This window comes from Cebus imitator, unplaced genomic scaffold (genome assembly GCF_001604975.1).
Source record: "Cebus imitator isolate Cc_AM_T3 unplaced genomic scaffold, Cebus_imitator-1.0 Scaffold136, whole genome shotgun sequence".
Lineage (NCBI taxonomy): Eukaryota > Metazoa > Chordata > Mammalia > Primates > Cebidae > Cebus > Cebus imitator.
Genome location: NW_016107451.1, coordinates 296771 through 321164, shown reverse-complemented (window position 1 = coordinate 321164; position 24394 = coordinate 296771). Strand labels below are relative to the sequence as shown.

The following is a 24394-nucleotide window of genomic DNA, read 5'->3' as shown; positions in this document are numbered from 1 at the left end:
ATCCACCCACCTTGGCCTCCCAAAGTGCTGGGATTACAGGCGTGAGCCACTCTGCCCAGCAATAGTTTTTTTTTTTTACTTTTGAGACAGAGTTTGGCTCTTGTTGCTCAGGCTGGAGTGCAACGGTGTGATCTCGGCTCACTGCAATCTCCGCCTCCCAGGTTCAAGTGATTCTCCTGCCTCAGCTTCCTGAGTAGCTGGGACTACAGGCACATGCCACCACGCCCAGCTAATTTTTGCATTTGTAGTAGAGATGGGGTTTTACCATGTTAGCCAGGATAGTCTCAATCTCCTGACCTCATGATCCGCCTGCCTTGGTCTCCCAAAGTGCTGGGATTACAGGCATGAGCCACCACTCCCGGCCACCAAGAGTTATTTTTTTAAGTGCCTGTGCCTGTTATGTGTTATAAAAATGCTTTGCAGGAACAAATTGATTTAATCTTCATAGTAACGCTATGATCTAGGTACTGTTGTTCTCGTTTTTTAGATGAGGAAACTGAGGCACAGAGGGAAAGTAACAGCTAGTATGTGGCAGTGCTCCCAGCTACTATGCACACTGCCTCTCAGAGAATAAGGTTTGTACTTGAAGTAGGGGAACGAGGAGGTAATTTCTTTACAAAGAGCAAGAAGGTGGTGTCCACAAACTATAGATGGGTGTTCTTAGTGTCAGTCCTCGTCAAGTTTCAGAGTCAGTTATTAAAGAGGAGGCTTGAAGGCGCTTGGACAAGGAAGAGGTGGACGATCACATCAATGAGTGAGTTCCCTAAGAACTCACTCTACTAGGGGAAGCTTTTTGCTTTTCTGATTAGTTTTCTAGACTCAAAATTAGACAGGTGGTGGAGCAGGAGATTGTGGTTCTGAGTTTCAGCAAGCAATTGTTCTTTTTTCCTGTGGTCAGTCACAGCCTTGCAGATGACACAGAGCAACATGGGCTGGGGATGGCACAGCTGAGGAGGTTGGCGAGTGGACTGCCATCGGCTGAGTTCTGCTCAATGTGTTTAAAGGTGGTTTGGTGAGGGAGGATGTGGCCAGTGTGCTGGTGACATTGCTGATGGCAGGAACCTGGAGCACATCAGATGGCAAGTGTGCAAGATGGCAGAATTGGGAACCAAAGTGTCCTGGAAGCTGAATTCCAGGTCCAAGTCTAGTAGATACTATACTGTTCATTCATTTGTTCATTCATTCATTCATTTTAGCAAGGTTCCTCACAGTAGACACTATTTATTATTTAATTAATTATTTGTTTTGAGAGGGAGTCTTGCTCTGTCACCAAGGCTGGCGTGCAGTGGTATGATCTCAGCTCACTGCAACCCCCATCTCCAGGGTTCAAGCAATTCTCCTGCCTCAGCCTCCCTAGTAGCTGGGACTACAGGCACGTGCCACCATGCCTGGCTAATTTTTTGTATTTTTAGTAAAGACTGATTTCACTGTGTTAGCCAGGATTGACTTGATCTCCTGACCTCATGATCTGCCTGCCTTGGCCTCTCAAAGTGTTGGGATTACAGGCGTGAGCCACCACACATGGCCTATTTATTCTGAGAGTTTCGCTCTTGTCACCCAGGCTGGAATGCAATGGTGCCATCTTGGCTCACTTCCACTTCCACCTCCAGGGTTCAAACAATTCTCCTGCCTCAGCCTCCTGAGTAGCTGGGATTACAGGCACCCACCACAATGCCCCGCTAATTTTTGTATTTTTAGTAGAGATGGGGTTTCACCAAGTTGGTCAGGCTGGTCTCAAACTCCTGACCTCAGGTGATCCACCCACCTTGGCCTCCCAAAGTGCTGGGATCACAGGTGTGAACCACCACGCCTGGCCGGCCGGCCAGCATGCCCGGACACCACGTCAGCTCCCTGCTATCCTTTTTCTTTTTCCAACATGGTCTTGCTCTGTCACCCAGGTGGGAGTACAGTGGTGCGATCTTGGCTCACTGCAACCTCTGCCTCCCAGATTCAAGCAATTCTCCTGCCTCAGCCTCCCAAGTAGCTGGGATTACAGGCACATGCCACCATGCCCTGCTAAATTTTTTTTTTTTTTTTTTTTTTTTTTTGTATTTTTGGTAGAGATGGGGATTTCCCCATGTTGGTCAGGCTGGTCTTGAACTCCTGACCTCATGTCCCGCCCTCCTTGGCCTCACAAAATGCTGCGATTACAGGCATGAGCCACCGCACCTGGCCTCCCTGCTATCCTTTCTTTCTTCCATAACTATCCATTGTGATCCTGCTGTGGGTCAGGCTCTCAAGGAAAACCAGGATACTGCCTTCATGGGCCACACATCCTAGTGGGAGAGACAGGTGGTAAACATATAAACACAGAGACAAGAAATTTTCCCAGTATGACCAATGTGCCAAAGAAACTCACAGGGCATTGAGCTAATGAGCAGCCAATGGGGGTGTGTGGATTCTGGAAAAGGTGGAAGACCTCCCAGGAGAGTGACAGTTGAGCGGAGCCCTGAAGGGCCTGGGGGCGAGAAGCTGCTGTTGATAGGTGTTGAGTGGGTGTTGGGAAGGGGGCACAGGGCACGAGGTGGAAGCATCCTTCTGTGGGGAACAGCAAGTACGAGGCTGTTCTAGAAGCAGAAGGCCATTGTAGCCAGAGCAGAGTCATGACCAACAGGGTCATGAGGCCACGACCCACAGACAGAAGCCAAGATTTCCGTGTAAGTAAGGGAATGGCTTTCTAGCACTTAGAGCTGCCTGAGGATGGCGTGGGTTGCCCGGAGGGAGAGAACTTCCCATCTCTGGAAATGTGCAAGCCATAGTCAAAGCCCCTCTCTGTGGAGGTTACGAGGATGAGACTCAAGCATCCCAAAGGCTGGCTAGAGGACCCTTCATTCCTTCAACCCCTTCACCTTCAGGAGCATCCTTGGTTTGGGGAAGCAGGGAGGGATGTCTGTGGAGTGCACGAAAGAAAGTTCCAGGCCGGGCACGGTGGCTCACGCCTGTCATCACAGCACTTCGGGAGGCCGAGGCCGGTGGATCACCTGAGGTCAGGAGTTCGAGACCAGCCTGGCCAACATGGCGAAACCCCATTTCTACTAAAAATACAAAAATTATCACGCCTGTAGTCCCAGCTACTCGGGAGGCTGAGGCAGGAGACTCGCTTGAACCCAGGAGGCGGAGGTTGCAGTGAGCTGAGATCGCGCCACCGCACTCCAGCCTGGGCAACAGAGCGAGACTCTGTCTCAAAAAGATCCAGCCCCAGACCCCAGGCACCGGGGAGTTTCAGGGGTCGGTGCAGCCCCGGAGACTCGCAGGACAGCACCGCACCCCGTTCCGGGTCCCGCGCAACGCAGAGCTTGAGAGAGACCCCGAGCGTCGTCCTCAGCAGGTCAGTGGCGCCCAGGCGTCAAGCGCCTCGGTTCCCCGTCGCCCCCTCCAGGAGCCCGGGGCAGGCGGGGCCGCTCCTTCCCTCCCCGGGTCCTCGGGCCGTGCCTGCCCCGCCCCGCCCCGCGCCTTTGTTCGGGAGGAGCCGCCTCGGGCAGCCCCCACGGCGCTTGGGACCAGCTGTGACCCCGTCGCCCCCTCCCCGCGGCTGCGCCGGGCGATCAGCGGCGCCACAGCCAGGCCCAGGGCGCGCCCCGGGCGGCGACGCGGCGAGAGCAGGAGCGCGAGGACCCCGGACCCAGTCAGCCCGGGCTCGGGCTGCGCGTGCGCGGCGGCGACGCGGGGGGCGCCAGGTGTGCGGGCGGCGGCAGCGGAGGGCGCGGCTTGGCGCGCGGGGCCGGGCCGGGGTGCGCGCGTGCGCGGCTGGGCGGCTGCGAGGGACCCGCCGCGCGAGGAGGAGGAGGAGCAGGGGGCCGGGCCGAGGGAGGGGGCGAGCCGCGGTTCGGCCTGGTGACCTTCGCTCCGCGTCGGGAGGCAGCGCGCGCCGGGCTGCGCCGCAGGTCAGTGGCCCCGGGGCTGGGATGCCGCAGCCCGGCCGGATCGGGGCGCGCGCCCCGCCGTGGCTGAGGGGAGCCGGAGCGTGTGCGGGGTGTGAACGCGTGCGGGTGCAGACAGACCCCGGCACGTACGGACGGCGCGAGCGGGGCTGCGGTCCCGCGGAGCCCGCCGGCGTCACGGGTGGTGCTGGGGAGGGGGTGACCGTCCCTCGGAAGCCCCTGCGGCGGGGGGCGCTGCGCACACGGCCACCTATGGGGTGTGGGGTGTGTGTGCCCGAGCTGCTCAGCCTGTGAAAGTCTGGCGAGAGAAGCTGGCAGGGATGGAGGTCAGAGAGGGGCTGTTTACAGGTGGCGGCGGAAGGAAAGCCGCCAGGAACCCCAGGAGGACCCTATAGCTAGGCTGGGTTTGCTGCTTTCCCCGAGAGGGCTGAAACCCCATCCCATCCTCGCCCCAGCCTGTGCCTGCTGCAGGGACAGTAGCGTGGGTGCGGGGTGCTGGCTGAGAGGCCTGGAGGGGTCTTTGGGAGCGAGGTCGCTTCTAGCCTGATGCTCATTTCCAGAGGTGTGGGTGGGTGTGGGGGTGCCAGCACCGGGTGGGGGTCCAGGCGTGTGTTCAGGAGACCTCAGGAGTCCGTGTAGACTGTCCTCTGGCTTTGCCAGCACCCGGCGCTGTGTCTGGACTTGGGAGCTGGCTGAGGGGTACCCTTCTTTCCTCCCATTTGTTTTCTGTAGCTCCCCCTGCATCCTTGTTAACAAACCTGAAGGGTGCTTGTGAGCAAGTGGGTTTGCTGGGATGCGCCCCTGTGGAGCGGCCCTCATCAGAGAAGCCTCCGTAGGGAATGACAGGGTTGTCCTGAGCCAGGTGCCGGGGCTCTCGGCTTCGTAGCATGCCTTGTGACCCTGGGGCCGTTCCTCCAGCCCCACAGGCCTCAGTTTCCCATGGCGCACTGCCCTCCGGGTCTTCCTGCTGCGGGGTGGGGAGTAAACAGCTCGCACAGCTGCCTGGGAGGCGGGAGTGACTCAGGGCCTGTGAGGTCTTGGGCAGTGATTTTTCAGGGAAAGTCCCGGCACATCTTTTTGACTTAGGAAGGAGTTGGGGGAGGCTCTGGCCTCACGTCCAAGCCGTGGTGCTGGGATTTCTGAGTCCAGAGGTAGGGTGGGGTGGGCATCTGCTGGACCTGGCTGCTCAGGCTTCAAGAAGCTGGCCCAGATGCCTCCTCCCTTCCCAGATGTTGAGGAGTTGGAGAGGGATGGGGCCGGGGGGTCCTGGTAGCTGGGTGGGGTGGGGGCTGGCTGGGAAGAGCTGCAGCAGCCACTCTTGGCCCCTGTGGTTGATGCTTCTGGGCAGAGACAGATGCTAAGCTTGGGTAGGGTCAGGGCGGGTCTAAGTGGGACTGCGCAGCTCAGGGTGTTGAGGTGATTTGGTGGGAGGCGGCGTCAGCTGCAGAGAAGAGGACCCTGCTTCTGGAAGTGTGCTTGCAGCCCCCCTCACTCTCTTTCTGGGACCCTGTCTGATCCACTTTGGCTGAGCCACCATGGCTCAGAATGATTTGAGCCTGGGAAAGGGACCTTGGCATGGATGGGGTTGGTGGCAGGGTCTCATAGTGGTTAAGCATGAAGGCCCTGCTGCTGTCACTCAGACCTGGGTGTGAGTCCCAGCCCCACCACCTACCGCTGTCCCTCCTCCTGCATTCCCCTCAATGGGAGGGAGAGACTTGCAGGCCATGGCATGTTTGGGAAGTGATCTCGGGAAGGAAGGGCGAGGACCGGGGTTCGAAGGAGAGGAAGGGAAAGCAGCTATTTTATTATTCCCACCACTCTCCTGGGCGGTCTCCAGGGAGCCGTACAGACGGAGAAGTGCTCTGCTGAGGAGAGGAACAGGGAAGTATTTATCTACTAGCCCCGTCCCCTGCCTGTCAAGGGCGGCTCCATGGATGTTAACTCCCGTGTGTACTTCCAGAGGCACATGTGTGGGGCTCAGGTTGCTTCCTGTGGGCACCCCACACGGCTGCTCCCAAAAAGGCCCAGCTGGCCTTACATGAAGCACTGTCCCATTGCACCTGTAAGATGTTGCTTGGAGCCTGTGGGGACTGGTCATTGCAGCAGTGGCTGAGAGGTGGGGGAGAGAGGGCTGGAAGCAGCGCACTGAGGTGTCTGCCGCTGCATGACCTTGGGCAAGTGACCTGACTTCTCTGAGCCTCGGTTTCCTTATCTGGGTGTTTTAGGTGTTAATACGATATTTATTGAATTTTTTTTTTTCTTGAGACCGAGTCTTGCCCTGTCACCCAGGCTGAAGTGCAGCGGCGCGCTCTTGGCTCACTACAACCTCTGCTTCCCGGGTTCAAGCAATTCTCCTGCCTCAGCCTCCCGAGTAGCTGGGACTACAGGCACATGCCACCATGCCCGGCTAATTTTTGTATGTTTAGTAGAGATGGGGGTTTTACCATGTTGGTCAGGCTGGCCTTGAACTCCTGACCTCAGGTGATCCATCCACCTCGGCCTCCCAAATTGCTGGGATTACAGGCATAAGCCACCACACCCCGCCTGTTATTTATTGAATTTTTGAACATGGTGCTGGGCCCGTAGCAAGAGCTTCCCCAGGGGTATTTCTGTATAGCCAGGAAGATCACATGCACAGGGTGGCTCATTCACTCAGCTGGAGGGGGTCTGCATAAGATGACCTCTAAAGACCCCTCCTGGTCATGGGACCTGGAACTCGGGCCAGACTACTGACCTGGTCAGTTCCTCTAGGGCTGTGGCTCAGTTTCCCAGACCTCCTGAATGCTTCTGTTTCACAGTCTGTGAATTGGAGTCGGCGATGTCTTGCTCCTGGGCTGGCCGCTCAGTTGTACCTCTCCCTGGGCTCTGCCCCAGGAGGACATACAAGCCCAGTGCTGGCAGAGGGGGGCGAGGGGAGCAGGCAGCTCAGAAGCAGGTGCTTGAAGGAGGAGTGGAGGAGGGTGGATGCTGGCATTTGGAGCTGGCATATGGTCATGGGCTCCGGTCTGGGCCACAGTCAATGGAGGAGGACAAGGCAGGGGGCTGGGGGAGGGCTAGAGAAATGCAGAGCAGGAAAGGAAGCTGAGTGGCTTGGCAGAAGGTGGCAAGAAAGATGGAAGAGCCAGGGCCAGGAGGTGGGTTGGCAGCCTTGTGTGTGGAGATTCACAGTGTCTGTGGAGGTGGTGGCCAAATGGGAGAGAGATGGGGTGGCATGAGGGGAGGGAGAGCAGAAGGTGAGGTCGAGCTGGGGCTTCCCAGGGTGTACGCTGGGGCAGGCTGCTTAGTTCACGCACAGTATCCACAGGCCTCCTCATTCTTTTCGTGGTATCCACCTGCCCCTCCCAGGCCACCACCCCCTTTGACAGGGGAGGAGCTGTCTGCAAACACTTCGGTCCGGTTATGAGTGGCGATTGGAGGAGGTCCAGCAGTTCCTTTGCCAAGGCCTGTTGCCATGGCGCCATGACGGCCCTTGTCTGCCGACCCTCTCCCATCTCTGAGCAATGTGCCACCCGCTCCAGGAGAGGTCACATTGTGTGGAAGGTATCCAGCTGCCTCTTGCTCATGCATGGCCAGCTCAGGCTGGCCTTACAAAGGTCACTGCCTTCATCCCCCTGCCTGCAGGCAAGGTCACCCCGGGCCTACGATGGCAGGTGCAGCAGCTGCTGTCTTCATTACAGTCATTTAAAGGCTACTCCGATTTCTGCCATTTGTTTTTAATAAGTTTAATGAAAAATAAAACAACAATACCAGCCTATCCATCGACTCCCCCCACCATTTTTTTTTTTTTTTTGAGATAGAGTCCCCCTCTGTTGCCCAGGCTGGAGTGCAATGGCACAATCTCGGCTCACTGCAAACTCTGCCTCCTGGGTTCAAGTGATTCTCCTGCCTCAGCCTCCTGAGTAGCTGGAGCTGTAGGTATGCACCACCTTGCCTGGCTAATTTTTCTATTTTTAGTAGATACAGGGTTTCACCAGGTTGGTCAGGCTGGTCTTGAACTCCTGACCTCGTGATCCACCTGCCTTGGCCGTCCAAAGTGCTGGGATTACGGGTGAGAGCTACCGTGCCTGGCCTGACTCCCCTTTTAAAGAGGGCGTCTTATGGATGACATTCTTCTTGTCCACACCTCTTGCGATGCTTTGGTGCCTGTCTAGCAGGAAGTCCTGCCTCATGTCTGATCTCAGCCTGACATGCTGCACTTTTTTTGGATATGTTGTGTGTTTTTGTTTCTCTATTTGTTGTGATCCTTCCAGATGGTTATAAGGCGATTCCTGTCCACCTGCTCAGGATCTGAAGCAGACTCAGGTGCACCTAAGGCAGGTGTGATACCAAGGCAAGGACTGTGCTTTGGGGGATCCGGCCTGAGACACGGCAGTGCTGAGCCCAGGCCCTGCCCACGCTCTGGTTCTGGACCTGTGGCTTGCTCTCAAGGCCAGCTGGTTCCCACTGCCTTCCCTAGTTCAAATCCAGGATTACTGGCCTCCTTCTTGGAGCATGCTGGGCCCACTGGCTGGGCTCTGCCGGGTCTGGGTCAGCAGATGGCAGTGGGCGTGGGCACCTGGGGGACCTTGGCACAGCCAGGGCCCTGCCGATGAGATGGCTGGCAATGAGCAAGAGCAGGAGGGGAGAGACAGGGAGGGACAGGCTGTCGGGAACATGGAGGTGTGCCTGTGCTCGGCGTGCACACGTGGCTTTGCAGGGCTCGTTGCTGGATTGCTGTGTCTGGACATCTCTGGGTGGCTCCGCGTGGCTCTTCTGAGCACATCTCTGTGTGTGCACTGTTGTGTGCTTTGGCTTGTTCATGGGTACTTTTCTCTGGATATGTGTGCCAGCCACCTACTGGGTGCTCTCTAGGGTTCTCGGTAGTGCACCCATCTGGATGGCAGGTGATACTTTTTCCCTGCAGGATTTCCTGCCCCCATTGAGACTCTCTTGTGTCTTCTGCCAGGCCCCGTTCTACCCTCTCTGCAGGCTTCCTTACCCTGTTCCTCCCTCTGCCTTGAGGAAGTTGCTCCTCCCCCTCTGGCTGTGTGGGCGCCTGCTGCCTTCTGGGGAGGCCCTCAAGAGGGACAGCAAGTCCAACCTCCAGCCCCATTCTCCTGCGCTGAGGGTGATGGGCTCAAGCTCTGGGTTGAGGCAATGAGTCAGGGATGGCTGCAGGGGTGGGCAGGGGTGGCCTGTGTGCCAGCATGCTGCAGGGAAGCGTGTGCTCCTGCCCCTCCACCTGACCCGCCCTCAGTGACTTGGGCACCAGTGCAGCTGTGATAAGGCTCCCTTACTTGGCTATTCATACCCTCTTCTCAGTAGCCCTGGTTGGCACAGTTTCTGATGTGGAGCAGAGTGGTCTCTGGGGCTCTGGGCATCCACTGGGGGCCTTGGCCTTAGCATAATTCATCCCACCATAATCATTGGTGTTTATGGAGCTCTTCCTGCACCAGGCCCTGGACTCCACACTGTACATGTAATCAGCTCATTTACTCCTCAGAACAGTTCCATTCCAGGGGATAGTAGTCTTATTGGGTGGGTTCAAAAAGCATCCCTGGCTGGGCATGGTGGCTCACACCTGTAATCCCAGCACTGGGGAGGCCGAAGTGGGTGGATCACCTGAGGTCAGGAGTTCGAGATCAGCCTGGCCAACATGGTGAAACCCCGTCTCTACTAAAAATATAAAAAAATTAGCTGGCCGTGGTAGCATGCACCTGTAATCCCAGCTACTTGGGAGGCTGAGAATTGCTTGAACCCGGGAGGTGGAGGTGCCACTGCATTCCAGCCTGGGTAACAGAGTGAGACTCTGTCTAAAAAAAAAAAAAAAAAAGCATCCCATTCTATGAGGACGTTTTCCCATTTTATGAGGAAGTAGAGGCTCAGAGAGCCTGTTTTACTTCCACAGGGTTACATGGCAAGTAACTGATAGAGCCAGGTTTTGAACCCAGGCCTGTTCTGCGGTTCCCTCCACTCTTCACAAGGCTGTGTCTTCTCATCTTGGCAGTCTCCCTCTCAGAGAGGCCATCCCACATCACCCCCTGTACACAGGGCTCCCTAGCCATCCGGTCCCATTTGGATCCGATCACCCTATTGTAAATACCTGCATAAAGGTAGCCCTCTTTTATCCTCTACCTCCTAAGCCCCTCCTCCCCACCTAGATCGGGGCCTGTCCGTCTTGCTTACTAAAGTATCCTTAGAGCTAGCGGGCAGCTTGGAACACAGTAGGCATGCAATAAGCATTTGGTGAGTGAATGAATTAATGACTGAAGAGAGGTCCGACTCCAGACCTAGGCTCGAAATCCCTCCTCTGTACTGTCTTTTACACAGCAGGGACCATGGCAGAGTGGCAGGCACACAGGCTCTGGAGCCAGCTTGCTTGGTTCAAATTCTGGCCCTGCCAGTGTGATGGTTATCTAATGCTGCTTAATAAACCACCAAAAGCTTATGGCTTAAAACAATGATGACATTGATTTTGCCCATGAATCTGCAATGTGGGCAGGGTTCAGTGGGGATAACGCTTCTCCACTCAGCACTGGCTGGAGTGGTTCAAGGTCTAGGGGCTGAAGTCATCTGAAGGCTCTGTTGCTCACACATCTGGTGTTTGTTGCTGACTGTTGACTTTGGGTCAGTTCCTCTGCATGTGGGCCTCTCTATGTGCTGTCTCTATGTGCTGTCTCCACGTGCTAGATTGGGCTTCCTCCCAGCATGGTGGCTGAGCTAAGGGACAAGCATACCCGGAAAGAGAGCCAGGTGGAAGCTATTTCACTTTTTATTTTATTTTATTTTATTTATTTATTTAGAGATGGAGTCTCGTCTGTTGTCCAGGCTGGAGTGCAGTGGCATGATTTTGGCTCATTGCAACCTTCGCCTCCTGGATTCAAGCAATACTCCTGCCTCAGCCTCCCAAGTAGCTGGGATTACAGGCGTCCGCCACCATGCCTGGCTAATTTTGGAATTTTTAGTAGAAACAAGGTTTTGCCATATTTGCCAGGCTGGTCTTGAACTCCTGACCTCAAGTAATCTACCAGCCTTGGCCTCCCAAAGTGCTGGAATTATAGGGGTGAGCCTCCTCACCTGGCCAGCAGTTTATTCTTTCTTTGGAGATGGAGTCTTGCTCTGTCACCCAAGCTGGAGTGCAGTGGTGTGATCTTGGCTCACTGCAGCCTCTGCCTCCCAGGTTCAAGCGATTCTTCTGCTTCAGCCTCTCGAGTAGCCGGGATTACAGGCAGGCACCACCATGCCCAGCTAATTTTTGTATTTTTAGTTGAGACGGGGTTTCACCATGTTGGCCGGACTGGTCTTGAACTCCTGACTTCAGGTGATCCGCTCACCTCGGCCTCCCAAAGTGCTGGGATTACAGGTGTGAGCCACTGCGCCTGGCCAATTCTTTTAGCAACAGGTACACTTTTGCCATGGACCCCCTGGCCACAGGTGAGGCTTGGATCTGCCCAAACGACAGGGTCTGTCCCTGAATCCCCACTCACTCTCGTGTAGTCCAGGGGGCATCTTACTGTGCAGAGCCCTGCTGAGGGTGGGGCCTGTAATGGGGAGGGAATGGGGAGCTTGAATGGAAAAGGCCTTTGCTGTCCCAGTTGATTATCTCATTCCAGGTCAACCCTGCTCCCTTCAAGGGGCCTGGGGCAAGTGTTGCTGATGGAGACACCATGAGGCTGGGGCTTGGGCTGAATTGCTCTGGGCCTGGGGCTGGGGTGAACACCACCAGGACCCCCATCTTTATCCAGGGAAAATCAGGATAGTGAGCCCTGAACACACTGTGTTTGAGCTGAGGGCGCTCTTCGCCTCTTCCTGTCCCTGCCGCCTGCTTCCACGTGAGTCACTCTTCATCTGCCTGAGGCATCGTCCCCTGGCCTTGCTTGCCAGCCTCGGGGAGGAATCTCAGGGAGAATCTCAGGGTTTGCTCCTTGTGGTCCAGGTTGGGCTGCTCCTGAGCAGGACATTGGCAGGGGGCCCAGGAAGGATCTGGGGGTTTGCTCGAGCCCAGCCTGGCAGCATCTCCCATCTAACGCAGCCCTCACTTGGGGCCTGCGTTGCCGTGAGCCTTCCCTGAAGGAATGGCAGAAGGGCTGAGAGGGGGGCTCTGGGTTTGAATTCTCCTGTGACCTTCCAGCCCTGTGGGCTTGGACAAGTCTCTTAACCTCTCTGAGGCTCTAGTCCTCACCAGGAGGGGACTGGTATGGTAAGAATGAAAGGAAAAAATAATATGACATCTTTTTTTTTTTTTTTTTTTGACTTAGTTTTGTTTTTGTTTTCTCTCTCTCTCTCTCTCTATATATATATGACGGATTCTCGCTCTGTCACCCAGGCTAGAGTGCAGTGGCGAAATCTCGGCTTAATGCAACCTCTACTTCCTGGGTTCAAGCCATCCTCCTGCCTCAGCCTCCCGAGTAGCTGGGACTACAGGCACGCATTGCCACACCCAGTATTTTTAGTAGAGACGGGGTTTTGCCATGTTGGTCAGGCTGGTCTTGAACTCCTGACCTCAGGTGATACACCTGCCTTAGCCTCCCAAAATGCTGGGCTGACAGGTGTGAGCCACCGTGCCCGGCCTGAAGTTATTCTTCACAGATGAAAAACCTGAAGCGGAGAGAGTTTAAGTGGTTTCCCCACAGCTCCTTTAGTGTCAGAACTGGGGCTGGAGTCCGTGTGTTCTGACACAAGGTGGTGGTTGCTTCTCTTCTGCAACAAGGAGGATTTCCCCCTTCCCTCAACCCCTTTCTCCAGAGGGCAGCAGGGCTGCCATCCTAGAACTAAGCCCAAGAAGATGCTCCCTTTCCTCCTCGCACCACCCAAGCTTGCCTGCAGGGGGCGCGAACGCCCACCTTTTGGCCTGTCTTGTGAGGTGCCAGGTGCCCTGACAAGCTTAGTAGGGGAGGGCTGGAGTGACCCAGCTGCATGGGTGTGGGCAAAGAGGTAGCCGTGTGCCCCCATTTCGTGAGAAGCCCTTCAGGCATCCTCCAGCGTCCAAGCCTTTCTTTTATATTACATTTTTATTATTTTATTATTTTTTATTTTTTTTATTTTTTATTTTTTTTGAGACGGAGTTTCGCTCTTGTTACCCAGGCTGGAGTGCAATGGCGCGATCTCGGCTCACCGCAACCTCCGCCTCCTGGGTTCAGGCGATTCTCCTGCCTCAGCTTCCTGAGTACCTGGGATTACAGGCACACGCCACCATGCCCGGCTAATGTTTTGTATTTTTAGTAGAGACGGGGTTTCACCATGTTGACCAGGATGGTCTCGATCTCTTGACCTCGTGATCTACCCGCCTCGGCCTCCCAAAGTGCTGGGATTACAGGCTTGAGCCACTGCGCCCGGCCTATTTTTTTATTTTTTGAGACAGAGTTTCACTCTGTCTCCAAGGTTGGAGTGCAGTGGTGAGATCTCTGCTCACTGCAACCTCTGCCTCCCCAGTTCAAGCAATTCTCCTGCCTCAGCCTCCCGAGTAGCTGGGTTACAGGCACCTGCCACCACACCTGGCTAATTTGGAAGTTTTAGTAGAGGCGGGGTTTTTGCCATTTTTGGCCAAGTTTGTCTTGAACTTCTGACCTCAGGTGATCCACCCCCTTCCCACCAAAGTGCTGGGATTGCAGGTGTAAACCACCACCCCTGGCCTTTCTTTTTTCTTTTTTTTGGGAGATGAAGTCTTGCTCTGTCCCCAGGCTGGAGTGCAGGGGCGAGATCTCTGCTTACTGCAACCTCCGTCTCCCAGGTTCAGGCGTTTTCCTGCCTCAGCCTCCCAAGTAGCTGGGATTACAGGTGCCCACCACCACACCTGGCTAATTTTTGTATTTTTAGTAGAGACAAGGTTTCACTGTGTTGGCCAGGCTGGTCTTGAACTCCTGACCTCAAGTGATCCACCTGCCTTAGCCTCCAAAGTGCTAGAATTACAGGCATGAGCCACCATGTCCGGCTTTGGCTTTGTTTTGAGACAGGGTCTTACTCTTTGCCCACACTGGAGTGCAGTGGCATGGTCATAGCTTACTGCAACCCCAACCTCCTGGCCTGGAGTGACCCTTCCACGTCAGCCTCCCAGGTATCTGGGACTACAGGCGCACAGCATCATGCCTGGCTAATTAAAAATTTTTTTTGTACAGACGGGGTCTTACTATGTTGCTGGGACTGGTCTCAAACTCCTGGTCTCAAGCAGCCCTCCTGCCTTGGCCTTCCAAGGTGCTGGGATTACAGGTCTGTGCCACTGCACACTATGGCTGCTTTTTGAAACTTGGAGTTTTAGGATATCTTCATATATAAACATATATTAAACGCTACCTGGTTATTTTCAGTGGCTATGTAGTATTCTGTCGTATGCTTATTCTGCAGTGTAGTTAATCCTTGGTGATCATTTATTTTTTGAATTTGCTGTTACAATGATTTGATTAATGTCTGTATGCATAGATCTTGTCAACTTGTATGAGTTAACCTGTGCAATAAATTTCTAAAAACAAAATGGTTGGCACCAAGGGTATGTACACTTAAACAATTTTGCTGGAGTGTGTTAGTCAGTGTTCTGCAGAGAAGTACAACTAATAGGAGATATATACATATGTATGCAGGGGTGTGTGTGTGTGTGTGTGTGTGCATGCGCACGTGTAGATTTATTATGAGGGATTGGTTCATGCAATTTGTGTTTTTTTGTTTGTTTTGAGATGGAGTCTGGCTCTGTCGTCCAGGCAGGAGTGCAGTGGCACAATCTTGGCTCACTGCAACCTCTGCCTCCCTGGTTCAAGCGATTCTCCTGCCTCAGCCTCCCAAGTAGCTGGGATTACAGGTGCCTGCCACCAGGCTCAGCTAATTTTTTTGTATTTTTAGTAGAGATGGGGGTTTCACCATGTTGATCAGGCTGGTCTTGAACTCCTGACCTCAAGTGATTCGCCTGCCTTGGCCTCCCAAAGGGCTGGAATTACTGAGCTCAACCAGGCGTGAGGCACTGCACCTGGCCAGGTTCATGCAATTTTGGAAACCGCGAAGTCCCACGATTTGCTGTCTGTTAGCTGGGGATCCAGGAAGGCTGGTGGCATAGCTCTAGTCCAAGTCCTAAGACACAAGAACCAGGAGTGCTGATAGCTGAGGGCAGAAGACGGGTGTCTCAGCTCAGGCAGAAAATCAACTCTCCCTTCCTCCACTGTTTTGGCAAGCCCTCAATATGTTGGATGATGCCTGCCCACATTGGTAAAGGGGCATCTTCTTTACTTACTCTACCAATTCAAAGGCGAATCTCTTCTAGAAACAACTCACAGACATACCCAGAAATAATGTTTCATCAGTTATGGAGACATCCCCTAGCCCAGTCAAATTGACACTTAACATTAACCAGCACAGAGATATTGTCAAATATCTACACATAAATGGGATGCCTGCCTGATTCCTATACCTTTACACCATTATCAATTTTTTTTTCTTTTGAGACGGAGTCTGTGCTCTGTCACCCAGGCTGGAGTGCAGTGACACAATCATGGCTCACTGGAACCTCTTTGTTCTGGGCTCAAGTGATCCTCTCACCTCAGCCTCCCCAGTAGCTGGGACTACAGGTGCCTGCCATCATACCCCACTAATTTTTGATTTTTTGTAGAGATTGGGTTCCACCACGTTGCCCAGACTGGTCTTGAACTCCTGAGCTCAAGTGATCCGCCCCCCTTGGCCTCCCAAAGTGCTGGGATTACAGACATGAGCTACCACGCCTGGCATTATCAATTTTTAAAAAACTTTATCTGATGGGTAATAGTGATACCTTGGCTTTTTTTTTTTGAGTTGGAGTCTTGCTCTTTCGCCCAGGCTAGAGTGCAAATGGCATGATCTCGGATCACTGCAACCTCCGCCTCCTGGATTCAAGTGATTCTCCTGCCTCAGCCTCCCGAGTAGCTGGGACTACAGGTGCATGCCACCACGTCCAGCTAATTTTTTGTATTTTTAGTAGAGACAGGGTTTCACCATGTTAGCCAGGATGGTCTTGATCTCCTGACCTCGTGATCCACCGGCCTTGGCCTCCCAAAGTGCTGAGATTACAGGCATGAGCCACCTCGCCCAGCCGATACCTTGTTATTATTTAAAATTTTTAATTGTAGTAAAATTTGTAGCTTCTCTAGTTCATAGCCATGTATTGCTAGCAACTGTTTTGGTCTCGGGCCTTACTGAACAGATAAAAATAAACTGTTCAGTCATTTTGGGGAACTGAGGTGGGCAGAGCACCTGAAGTCAGAAGTTCAAGAGCAGCCTAACCAACATGGTGAAGCCCTGTCTCTACTGAAAAAAAAAAAAAAAAAAAAAAAAAAAAATTCGTCAGGCATGGTGGGATGTACCAGTAGTCCCAGCTACTCGGGAGGCTGAGGCAGGAGAACTGCTTGACCCCGGGAGGCAGAGGCTGCAGTGAGCCAAGACTGCAGCAGTGCGTTCCAGCCTGGGTGACAGAGCGAGACTCCATCTCAAATAAAAAAAGAAAAAGATAATAAAAAGTCCTGGCGCAGTGTCTCATGCCTGTAATCCCATCACTTTGGGAGGTGAAGGTGGGCAGATCACAAGGTGAGGAGATCGAGACAATCCTAACACTGTGAAACCCCATCTCTACTAAAAATGCAAAAAATTAGCTGGGCGTGGTGGTGCGCACCTGTAACCCCAGCAACTCGGAAGGCTGAGGCAGGGGAATTGCTTGAACCCAGGAGGTAGAGGTTGCTGTGAGCCAATAACGCACCGCTGCACTCCAGTCTGGGCGACAGAGCAAGACTCCTCAAAAAAACAAAAGAGAATAAATTGTGCAATCTTGGTACGTCAGGGCCCTGCTCTTGGAATCCGTTTTCACAAGCCCTCCTTTTGCAATCTGCCATCATCTTGCTTTTCAGCACTTGAGCAATGGGAAATTCAGTCTGGCCCTTGAGATAGTGCAGGCAGGGCAGTGATCTGTGGACTGAATATCACTAGGCAGATGTGCAATCACTGTGCAGTCATTTTGGGAAACTGAGGTGGGCAGAGCACTTGAGGTCAGGAGTTCAAGACCAGCCTGGCCAACGGGAGTTTAAGACCAGCCTGGCAGGATGAACGGAAGGGACAATGTGGTTTCCTCTGCTTGGGCAGCTCAGACCTCACAGCCACCAGTGGGAGCTGAAAGATGAGACAAGCTCCTTTCCCAGGCATGGGATGAGGCAGTTACAGGAAGCTTAGGAAACAGATGTCCAAGAGAAGTAAGCGCTAGGTGGTCTGACCCAGATCCTCCGCCGTCCAGGCAGTACCCATCCAGCCCCAGTACCAACCCCCTGGAGCTCAGCTCTCATCCCAGCTCCACCTCCAAGTCACTGGGGGGCAGGTCATCTACTGTCTTCGGGCTTCAGTCTACTATTCATCCAAGGGAGATGTAGATTGACCTCTGCTTCCTTCATAAATCACATGAAGACAGAGGATGATGGGGAGGCCAGGCACAGTGGCTCCTGCCTGTAATCTTAGCACTTTTGGAGGCCAAGGCAGGTGGATCATTTGAGGTCAGGAGTTTGAGACCAGCCTGGTCAATATGGCGAAACCCTGTCACCACTAAAAATACAGAAATTAGCTGGGGTGATGGTGGGCGCCTGTAATCCAGCTACTCGGGAGGCTCAGGCAGGAGAATCACTTGAACCCGGGAGGTGGAGGTTGCAGTGAGCTGAGATCGCGCCATTGCACTCCAGCCTGAGTGACAGAGTGAGACTCTGCCTCTAAAAAAGAAAACAAAAAAAAGCCCATCAAACTGGGTGGGTTCCCTGGACCTCTGCCCTGGGGTTGGGACTCTGGCTGGGACTTACCCCCAGGCTGGTCCCCCAGGAACCCCCACAGCCCTTGTGACTTGTGACCCACAGCAGGCTCTGGGAAGCATTAGGAGCCTGAGAGAGAAGGAGCCCATCCAGCCAGGCGGTGCGGGGGCCCGGGCGCTTGCTCCTTCCCTCTTCATTATTCTCTCCCCTGTGATGAGCTGAGCGTTGCTTTAGGATTCTCGTTTTCCCATCTGTAACATGGGCACTGACGAACTGTGTATTTTTGCCGGTTCCAGAATGAGTGGGGCCAATAATCATCAAGCCGGGTTAATGTGGTTGGATTCCTTCACTTCCCTGAGCCTCAGTGTCCCTGTCTGTAAACTAACAGGGCACCATCTCAGTGGGGTTTGTGAGGCTGAAGTGAGCTAAGCGGTTCGGTCTGTGCTGGCCCACAGGAGACTCGAAGATGCCGGTGCTGCCCTCTTGGGCCCGTAGCTTGTCCTCCTCTCCCTGCTGGCTGCCTGGCTGCCGAGTCAGCAGAGCTGTGGGAGGAAGCTGGGCTGTGCTTAGTGGGGCCAGGAGGGCTGGGCCTGCCTCACAGAGTGCTTCCCTTTTCTCTCTCTTTTTTTTTTGAGATGGAGTCTCACGCTGTCACCCAGGCTGGAGTGCAGTGCCACGGTCTCGGCTCACTGCAACCTCCGCCTCCCAAGTTCAAATGATTCTCCTGCCTCAGCCTCCCAAGGAGCTGGCATTATGGGCACTGGCCACCACGCTCAGATAATATTTGTATTTTTAGTAGAGTTGGGGTTTCACCATGTTGGTCAGGCTGGTCTTGAACTCCTGACCTCAGGTGACCCACCCGCCTCAGACTCCCAAAGTGCTGGGATTACAGGTATGAGCCACTGTGCCCGGCTGCTTCCCTTTTCTCTGGACTCACAATCCTTCCCAGAGAGCATGAGGTCCTCTTGCTGTGCACTGCTCATGGAAGAGGAACTAAGGGGTCAGAGCAGGGGGGTCGGGAAGCTGAGCGGGACTGAAGCAGGGGCAGAATCGCCCTCAACAGTAATGACAACAGCTCCTGTGATGGCGCTGGAGCCCTGTGCTGAGTGTTTCCGTTCACCGATGACCTCGTGAGGGTGGTGGCAGCCTTCCAATTATGGAAGAGAAAACCAAGGCCTAGAGAAGTTAGCTAACTTGCCTGAGGTCATGGGGCCCCAAGGAGAGGAAGGGAGGGCGGGAAAAGCCGGCTCTTGAAGTGCCATGAAAAGCCGCCTGGGAGAGGCCCTTCCCTCTTTCAGCCCTCACTCTGGGAGTGCCTGGACCACTGCGTCCTTCTGGTTTCTCCAAGCTTCCTGGACCCCAGTGGCGTCTAAGAAGTCCAGGCTGCTGTGAGTTCTGCACCCCTGCCTGCTGTGAGGCAGCCAGCCTAGTTCTGTTCCTTGGCCAGGTGTCTGAATCATGAGTCTTGTTTGTGGCTGTCAGGGAGCGCACCCCCAGATGGGGGAAACCAGCCTTAGAGTGGCAGCAGCGGAGGCTTGAAATGCGCCCCTTGCCTCGTCTGCAGGCTGCCTTTCAGATGTCTGGGCCTGGGCCCGGGCCCGAGCACTTCCCGGCTCTGGGAACACTTGGTCCAGATGTTCATACCTGGCCTTTACCTGGGTGTCTCCATAGACTGGGAGGCCCCAGATAAGAGCATCTGTCAGCTTTATCTTCTAGAACACATGTGGCAGGCAACATTCACATGTGGTCAGTGTGGGTGGTGGGTGTGCCCAGGTGTGATGTCACTCTCACCCCACTTCTCTCTCATGCATAAAAGCACATCCAAGTATACTCCAAAGATGGGCCTGTCATTAACTCCCTCTGACTGATTTAAAAAAAAAGAAATTTGCAACCCATGCAACACCCCCTGCCCCAGCACCTCCCGACTGAGGCTGTGGGCTGTGTCTGGCTCACCCTGGTGCTTTCTGCACCCAGCGTGGTGCTTGGCCTAGAGCAGGTGTTGCTGTTGGTGGCGGGAGCAGGCCGAGCGGCCAGCTGTGAAAGAAATCCAGCTCATACTGGCCTTAGGAATAAAGACACGGTAGTGCTGGCTCTCCCACACCCGGGGTCAGCTGGCTCCTGGCACGGCTTGATCCTGGAGCTCAGATGATGCCCTTAAGACTCTGTCTTTCAGCTGGGTGTGGTGGCTTACGCCTATAATCCCAGCTACTTGGGAGGCTGAGGCAGGAGAATTTCTTGAATCCAGGAGGCAGAGGTTGCAGTGCGCCAAGATCATGCCACTGCACTCCAGCCTGAGTGACGGAGGGAGACTCTTCTCAAAAAATAAAAAAAGACGCGCTCTTCCTCCCGTTTCCCCGTCTCTGTCAGTTCTCATCCCTGCCTTCCTGTAGGTCAGTTTCATTTTCCCGCACTCTCCACTGCTGCAGGCTTTGGTCTCGTGCTTTAGCAGGGGAAGCCTCCTGGGAAGGTGTCTTCTTGGGTTCACTTAGGTCTCCTGAACCAGTCCCCACAGCCAGGAGCGGATGCCCTGGTTGGCCAGGCCTGGTCAGGTGCCCACTTCTGACCCTGGAGGCAGATTGAGTGCAGAGCTGTTTTTGCAGAGGAAGGTTAGATAGAGGCAGGGCAGGTAGGACCCAAGGTGTCCATGGTACCTGTTGAGCATTTCCTGGGTGTGAGTGGGTGCCACTGGGGCGATGGGCACTTGTGGTACTCTGGAGTGGCCATCCAGGTGGAAGCCAGCAGCCTGAAGCCACCCCAAAGCATGAACCACACAATCCTAACTTTCCTGGAGCAGAGGTGAGGGTGGGGGGAAGCCTCTGGGCTCCTGCTAAGGGCTCGCTGCCTTGGAGGAAGAGAGTCAGCCCCGAGCCTTGCACTGGTTCAGGACCCTGAAGCTGCTCCCCCAGTCCACCCAGGGCTTGAGACCCCTTGGTGTCCCCTGCTGTGAAGGAGTCAAGAAAATAGAAATCCTGTGCTCTTGGTCCATAGGTTGGGGTTCGCTCCTGGCACCTCAGCATGGAGTCTGGGACCTTCAAATGGCAGCAGGCCCGAGAGGAGACTTCAGGAGGGTTGGCTGGAGAGAGAGGCCAATGGCACCCTTTCTCCACTGCTTGGGGGGTAGGGCGGGGCCTGGGGTCCTGTCTGTGCCCACCCACCCCTGTGTCTATTGTAGTGTATGTACCACATCCCTTTGAGGGGCTGCCATTAGTAAGTGCCTGCTGTATACCAGGCATGACCAGCACCAGTGCATGCAGGGATGAGGACTGGCGCTGAGGTTCAGCTGGGAAGAGAAGTTCACCTCACACGGGTACTGTCCACCCAGCCTATACTGCCAGTGAAGCATGGCACTGCTCTGACATCTGTCTAGACCCTTGGGGGGCTGCCAGGTACAGCTCTGTGCCTGTGTGTGTACATGTGAATGCACCTAGAGTTGTGCGTGTGGTGTGCGTGTGGTCTGCGTGTGTTGATGAGTGACTGTGAGCACATGTGCATGCATTCAGGTCTGTGTGCGTGTCCAGTGGGGAGCTGTCAGTCGATGAGAAGGGTGTGCAGGTGTGTCTAATGATGCCTCTGTGGAGTTGCATGAGTGTGCATTTGTGCACACGAGTGTGCAGCGCTGTGATCTGGGGTGTGTGCAGGTGTCTGATGAGATGCATGTCAGCATGCATGTATCTGTGTGTACCTGGGTCTCCTGTGCGTGCATGTGCCCATGTGTGCATCCCATGTGCCCCCATGCCCACAAATGTGCATGTATACTTACATCCATGTGTGCCAGTGTAATGACATGTGTGGCTGTTTCCTCTGGCATATGCTGAGCCATGGTGGAGCAGGCTGGCAAAGGTCCCTGTCTCAGGCAGCCCTTGGGAGTGGGCGTGAAGGACTCCAGTGCTCAGGCACCTCTGAGGCTTCCAGCTGCATCTTTCTGTCACTCCTAGGCATGGCTGTGGGAATCCTTTGGGTGCCTTTGGGTTCTGGGAAGCTGGGGCTGTGTGGGCCGGGCTGCAAACTGGGCTGTGGAGCAATCTGCCAGCCGAGCCCCTTCCGGAGCTGTGGGTTCTTCTGGGTGTGGGGAAGCTGCCCTCCACCACCTCCTCGGCCTATCTTGGTGCCTCCTGGAGAGCAGGACACACCTCCCAGCCTGCAGCTTCACCCACAGGAAGCTCGGGCTGGGGGCAGGCAAAGAGGGAGGTGCCACGTTGGGCGCCCCGCCCTGTGCCGGCACTGACCCTGCCGTACCACGGCCCTCTTGCAGACAGCCCCGGGGACATTGCTGGGACCCGGGGCTCTGCAGCCACAACCATGTTTGGCCGGAAGCGCAGCGTCTCCTTTGGGGGCTTCGGATGGTGGGTGACAGGTGGGAGGGCGGTTGAGCAATGGGAGAGAACTTAGAAGTGAAGTCTTGTTGAGTACATTGGCGGCCGTGGGAACAGAGGGGCGCGGGCTGTACCTGAGAGCTGGGTCTGCTGACGCCCTGGCAGGTGGAGATGCAGGATTCCAGTAGGGATATCAGAGACCGTAAGCCTTCCCCACTGTCTCTGGGCACAATGTGCTGGCGAATCCTGCAGGTCTGTGCCGGCTGCCCGTGGGCGGGTGAGCGCTCGAGTGCGTGTGACTGCAGTTGAATGTGTGTGTCTCTGTGTCCGCAGATTCCTGTGTATGTGTGTGTGTGTGTCTGGGATTACGTGTAAGTGTGTGTGTGAGCCCGTGTGTACAGGCGTGTGTGGCTGTGACTGGCAGTCCATGTGACCGTGTGTGAGCATGTGCCTGTGCGTGTGGCCACGCATGCACTCCATGTCTGAGCTGCTGCGCGCGTGTGTGTATGTGTGTGTGTGTGTGTGTGTGTGTGTGTGTGATGCTCCTGTCTGTGCTGTTGGTGTGGCCTTGCAGTGGTGGGTCTGTGACCTCTGGGCCCCTGGGCTGCCTGCTCTCTTGGGGGTGGGTTGCGAGAGGAGGTCTCCCACCTGCACGCCAGGCAGCCCCCCCTAGCTCTGTCCTAGCAGCTGCGTCTGTCCCCAGCCTCCTGCTTGGCCCTCTGGCCACTCTTGCTTCTAAACTTCTGTCTGGGATGAGGGATGTGCTGTTTCCTCCCTGGGGGGCAGAAAGTAGGCACACAGAGGCCAACGGCTTGTCCCTGGTTCCCAGTGCTGGCAGCTTCTCCGCAGCTGGGGAACATTGTCTGGTGGTTTTCATGCTCGGTTTCCTTTCAGCTCCTGGGCTGGGGGTGTTGTCGGACTGGGAGGGGCCCCGAGGCAGGTGGCCGGGGGTGTCCGGGTGTGGAAAATGGTGGACTAACAGGGGTGGCATGAAGGGTGAGGGAGAGAGGGGCTGCGATCCTTGGTAACCTTTCTCTTCCATGTGTGGCTTTTTATGTCCCTCTTCCTCCCCTTCAAAAGCACTTTACCGTCCATCCTCTGGCGGGGAGGGATGTGGGCACCCCATGTGTGGCAGATGGGACGGTGTGGATGAGAAGAAAATGGCACGGTGTGGCCTATGTCTGCTCTTGGGCCCTCCCTGATGCTGGGGCCTGGGAGCTGCTGTCCTGAGGGTAGGTGCCAGTGTCCGGGAGGCAGCAGAGGAGTTGGCTTCTGGTTGGGAGGGGTGTGTGTGTCTGGGCTGGGAGCCTTGCAGGGCAGGGCCAAGCAGTGACATTGTACCCCCTGAGGCCCGCCTTTCTCTGGGAGGTGTGGCGCAGATGGAAGGCTGGCCGTCAGAAAGCTCCCTGGGCACAGGTCCGGGTCTCAGCATCACTTCATTCCATTTGAAGCCCCTGTGTGGAGACCTGCTGCTCTGGAGCTAGAGGCAAAGCTGGGCCTGAGGTTTGCATCTGGGCAGGTGAGGAGGAAGACAGGAGTGTGGCTGCCCAGGGCTGCTTTTGAGGCAGAGCCGAAGGTGGAGGAAGAGCCCTAGGATGTCCCAGAGGCCCCTGTGTGCAGACTGAGTGTCCACTGGACTGTGGGTTCCAGGAGGGCAGGCCCTGCCCTGTTGTGTTCGCGGAAGCCTGGCCTGTCACACGGGCTCAGTAGATGCGGGTGAACTAAGCAAGGTCTTTTACACACAGCATGTGTCTGCTTTGGGCCCACTGAGGTTGAGGGGATGGTGGGGCCTTCTGGGCTTGGAAGGTTAGGGCAGCCAGAAAGAGGGTGAGACTGGGGTTTGGGCATCATCTAGGGTGGCTGCCCGCTGGGAGGGGATGTCACAGATTCCTGGAGCCCTGGTCCTTCCAGACAGTGAACAGAGTCTCGGGGGGTGGGGTTTTCCAAGCTGCATTGGATGCAGGGTGGGTAACCTCTGGCCTCAGGGGCAGACAAGGTGATGTGGGTGGGTGGGATGGGGTAGGGGAGGAGGAGCGCCCAGGAGCCTTGGCTTCCTGAAAGGGGAAGGCCCAGCCTCACAGCCGCTCTCCATCTCCCATCTCAGCCTCTCCAAAACCACAGCCCCGCCCTCCCGAGGCCTCACCCTGGTGTAGGAACCATGGTGGGCTGGCTGCTGTGTGGGTGTGGATCAGGGATCAGGGCTGCTGTGACCAGGGTGCCTGTGGGCGCTGTGGTGGGCGGGGCTGACCAGACAGAGGTCAGAGGTGCACGCACCTGGAGCCCAAGTTCCATCGCTGACTCCACCTTGACCACTGAGGAACTCAAATGGGACACTTCCTTTCTCTGGGTCTCAGTTTCCCCATGTGTCAATGGGGGATTTCTACTTTACCCACAGCACAGGGATGTTGTAAGAATTAAGAGATTCCCATGAGGTCAGGAGGTCGAGACCAGCCTGGCCAATATGGTGAAATCCTGTCTCTATTAAAAA

The 24394-nt window shown here is 55.2% G+C and overlaps 1 protein-coding gene across 15 annotated transcripts in view; it reads left to right on the top strand.

The window, feature by feature from the left end:
• Positions 1–24394, top strand: part of RAP1GAP2 (RAP1 GTPase activating protein 2) — a 273881-nt gene that overhangs the window by 12696 nt on the left and 236791 nt on the right. The window contains exon 1 of one of the 15 annotated variants that reach the window (XM_037743147.1): positions 3159–3328. The exons of 9 other annotated variants lie outside the window; for them this stretch is intronic. Coding sequence is in view for 3 of the 6 variants with exons in the window: in XM_037743144.1 (XP_037599072.1) it covers positions 21893–21936 (44 nt within the window). In the remaining 3 variants the exon portion in view is untranslated. Of the gene's footprint in view, positions 1–3158; positions 3329–3574; positions 3678–3773; positions 3885–21776; positions 21937–24394 lie in introns of those variants that run through there. 5 more of the 15 variants (XM_037743148.1, XM_037743146.1, XM_037743144.1 and 2 more) reach the window with 5 other exon arrangements.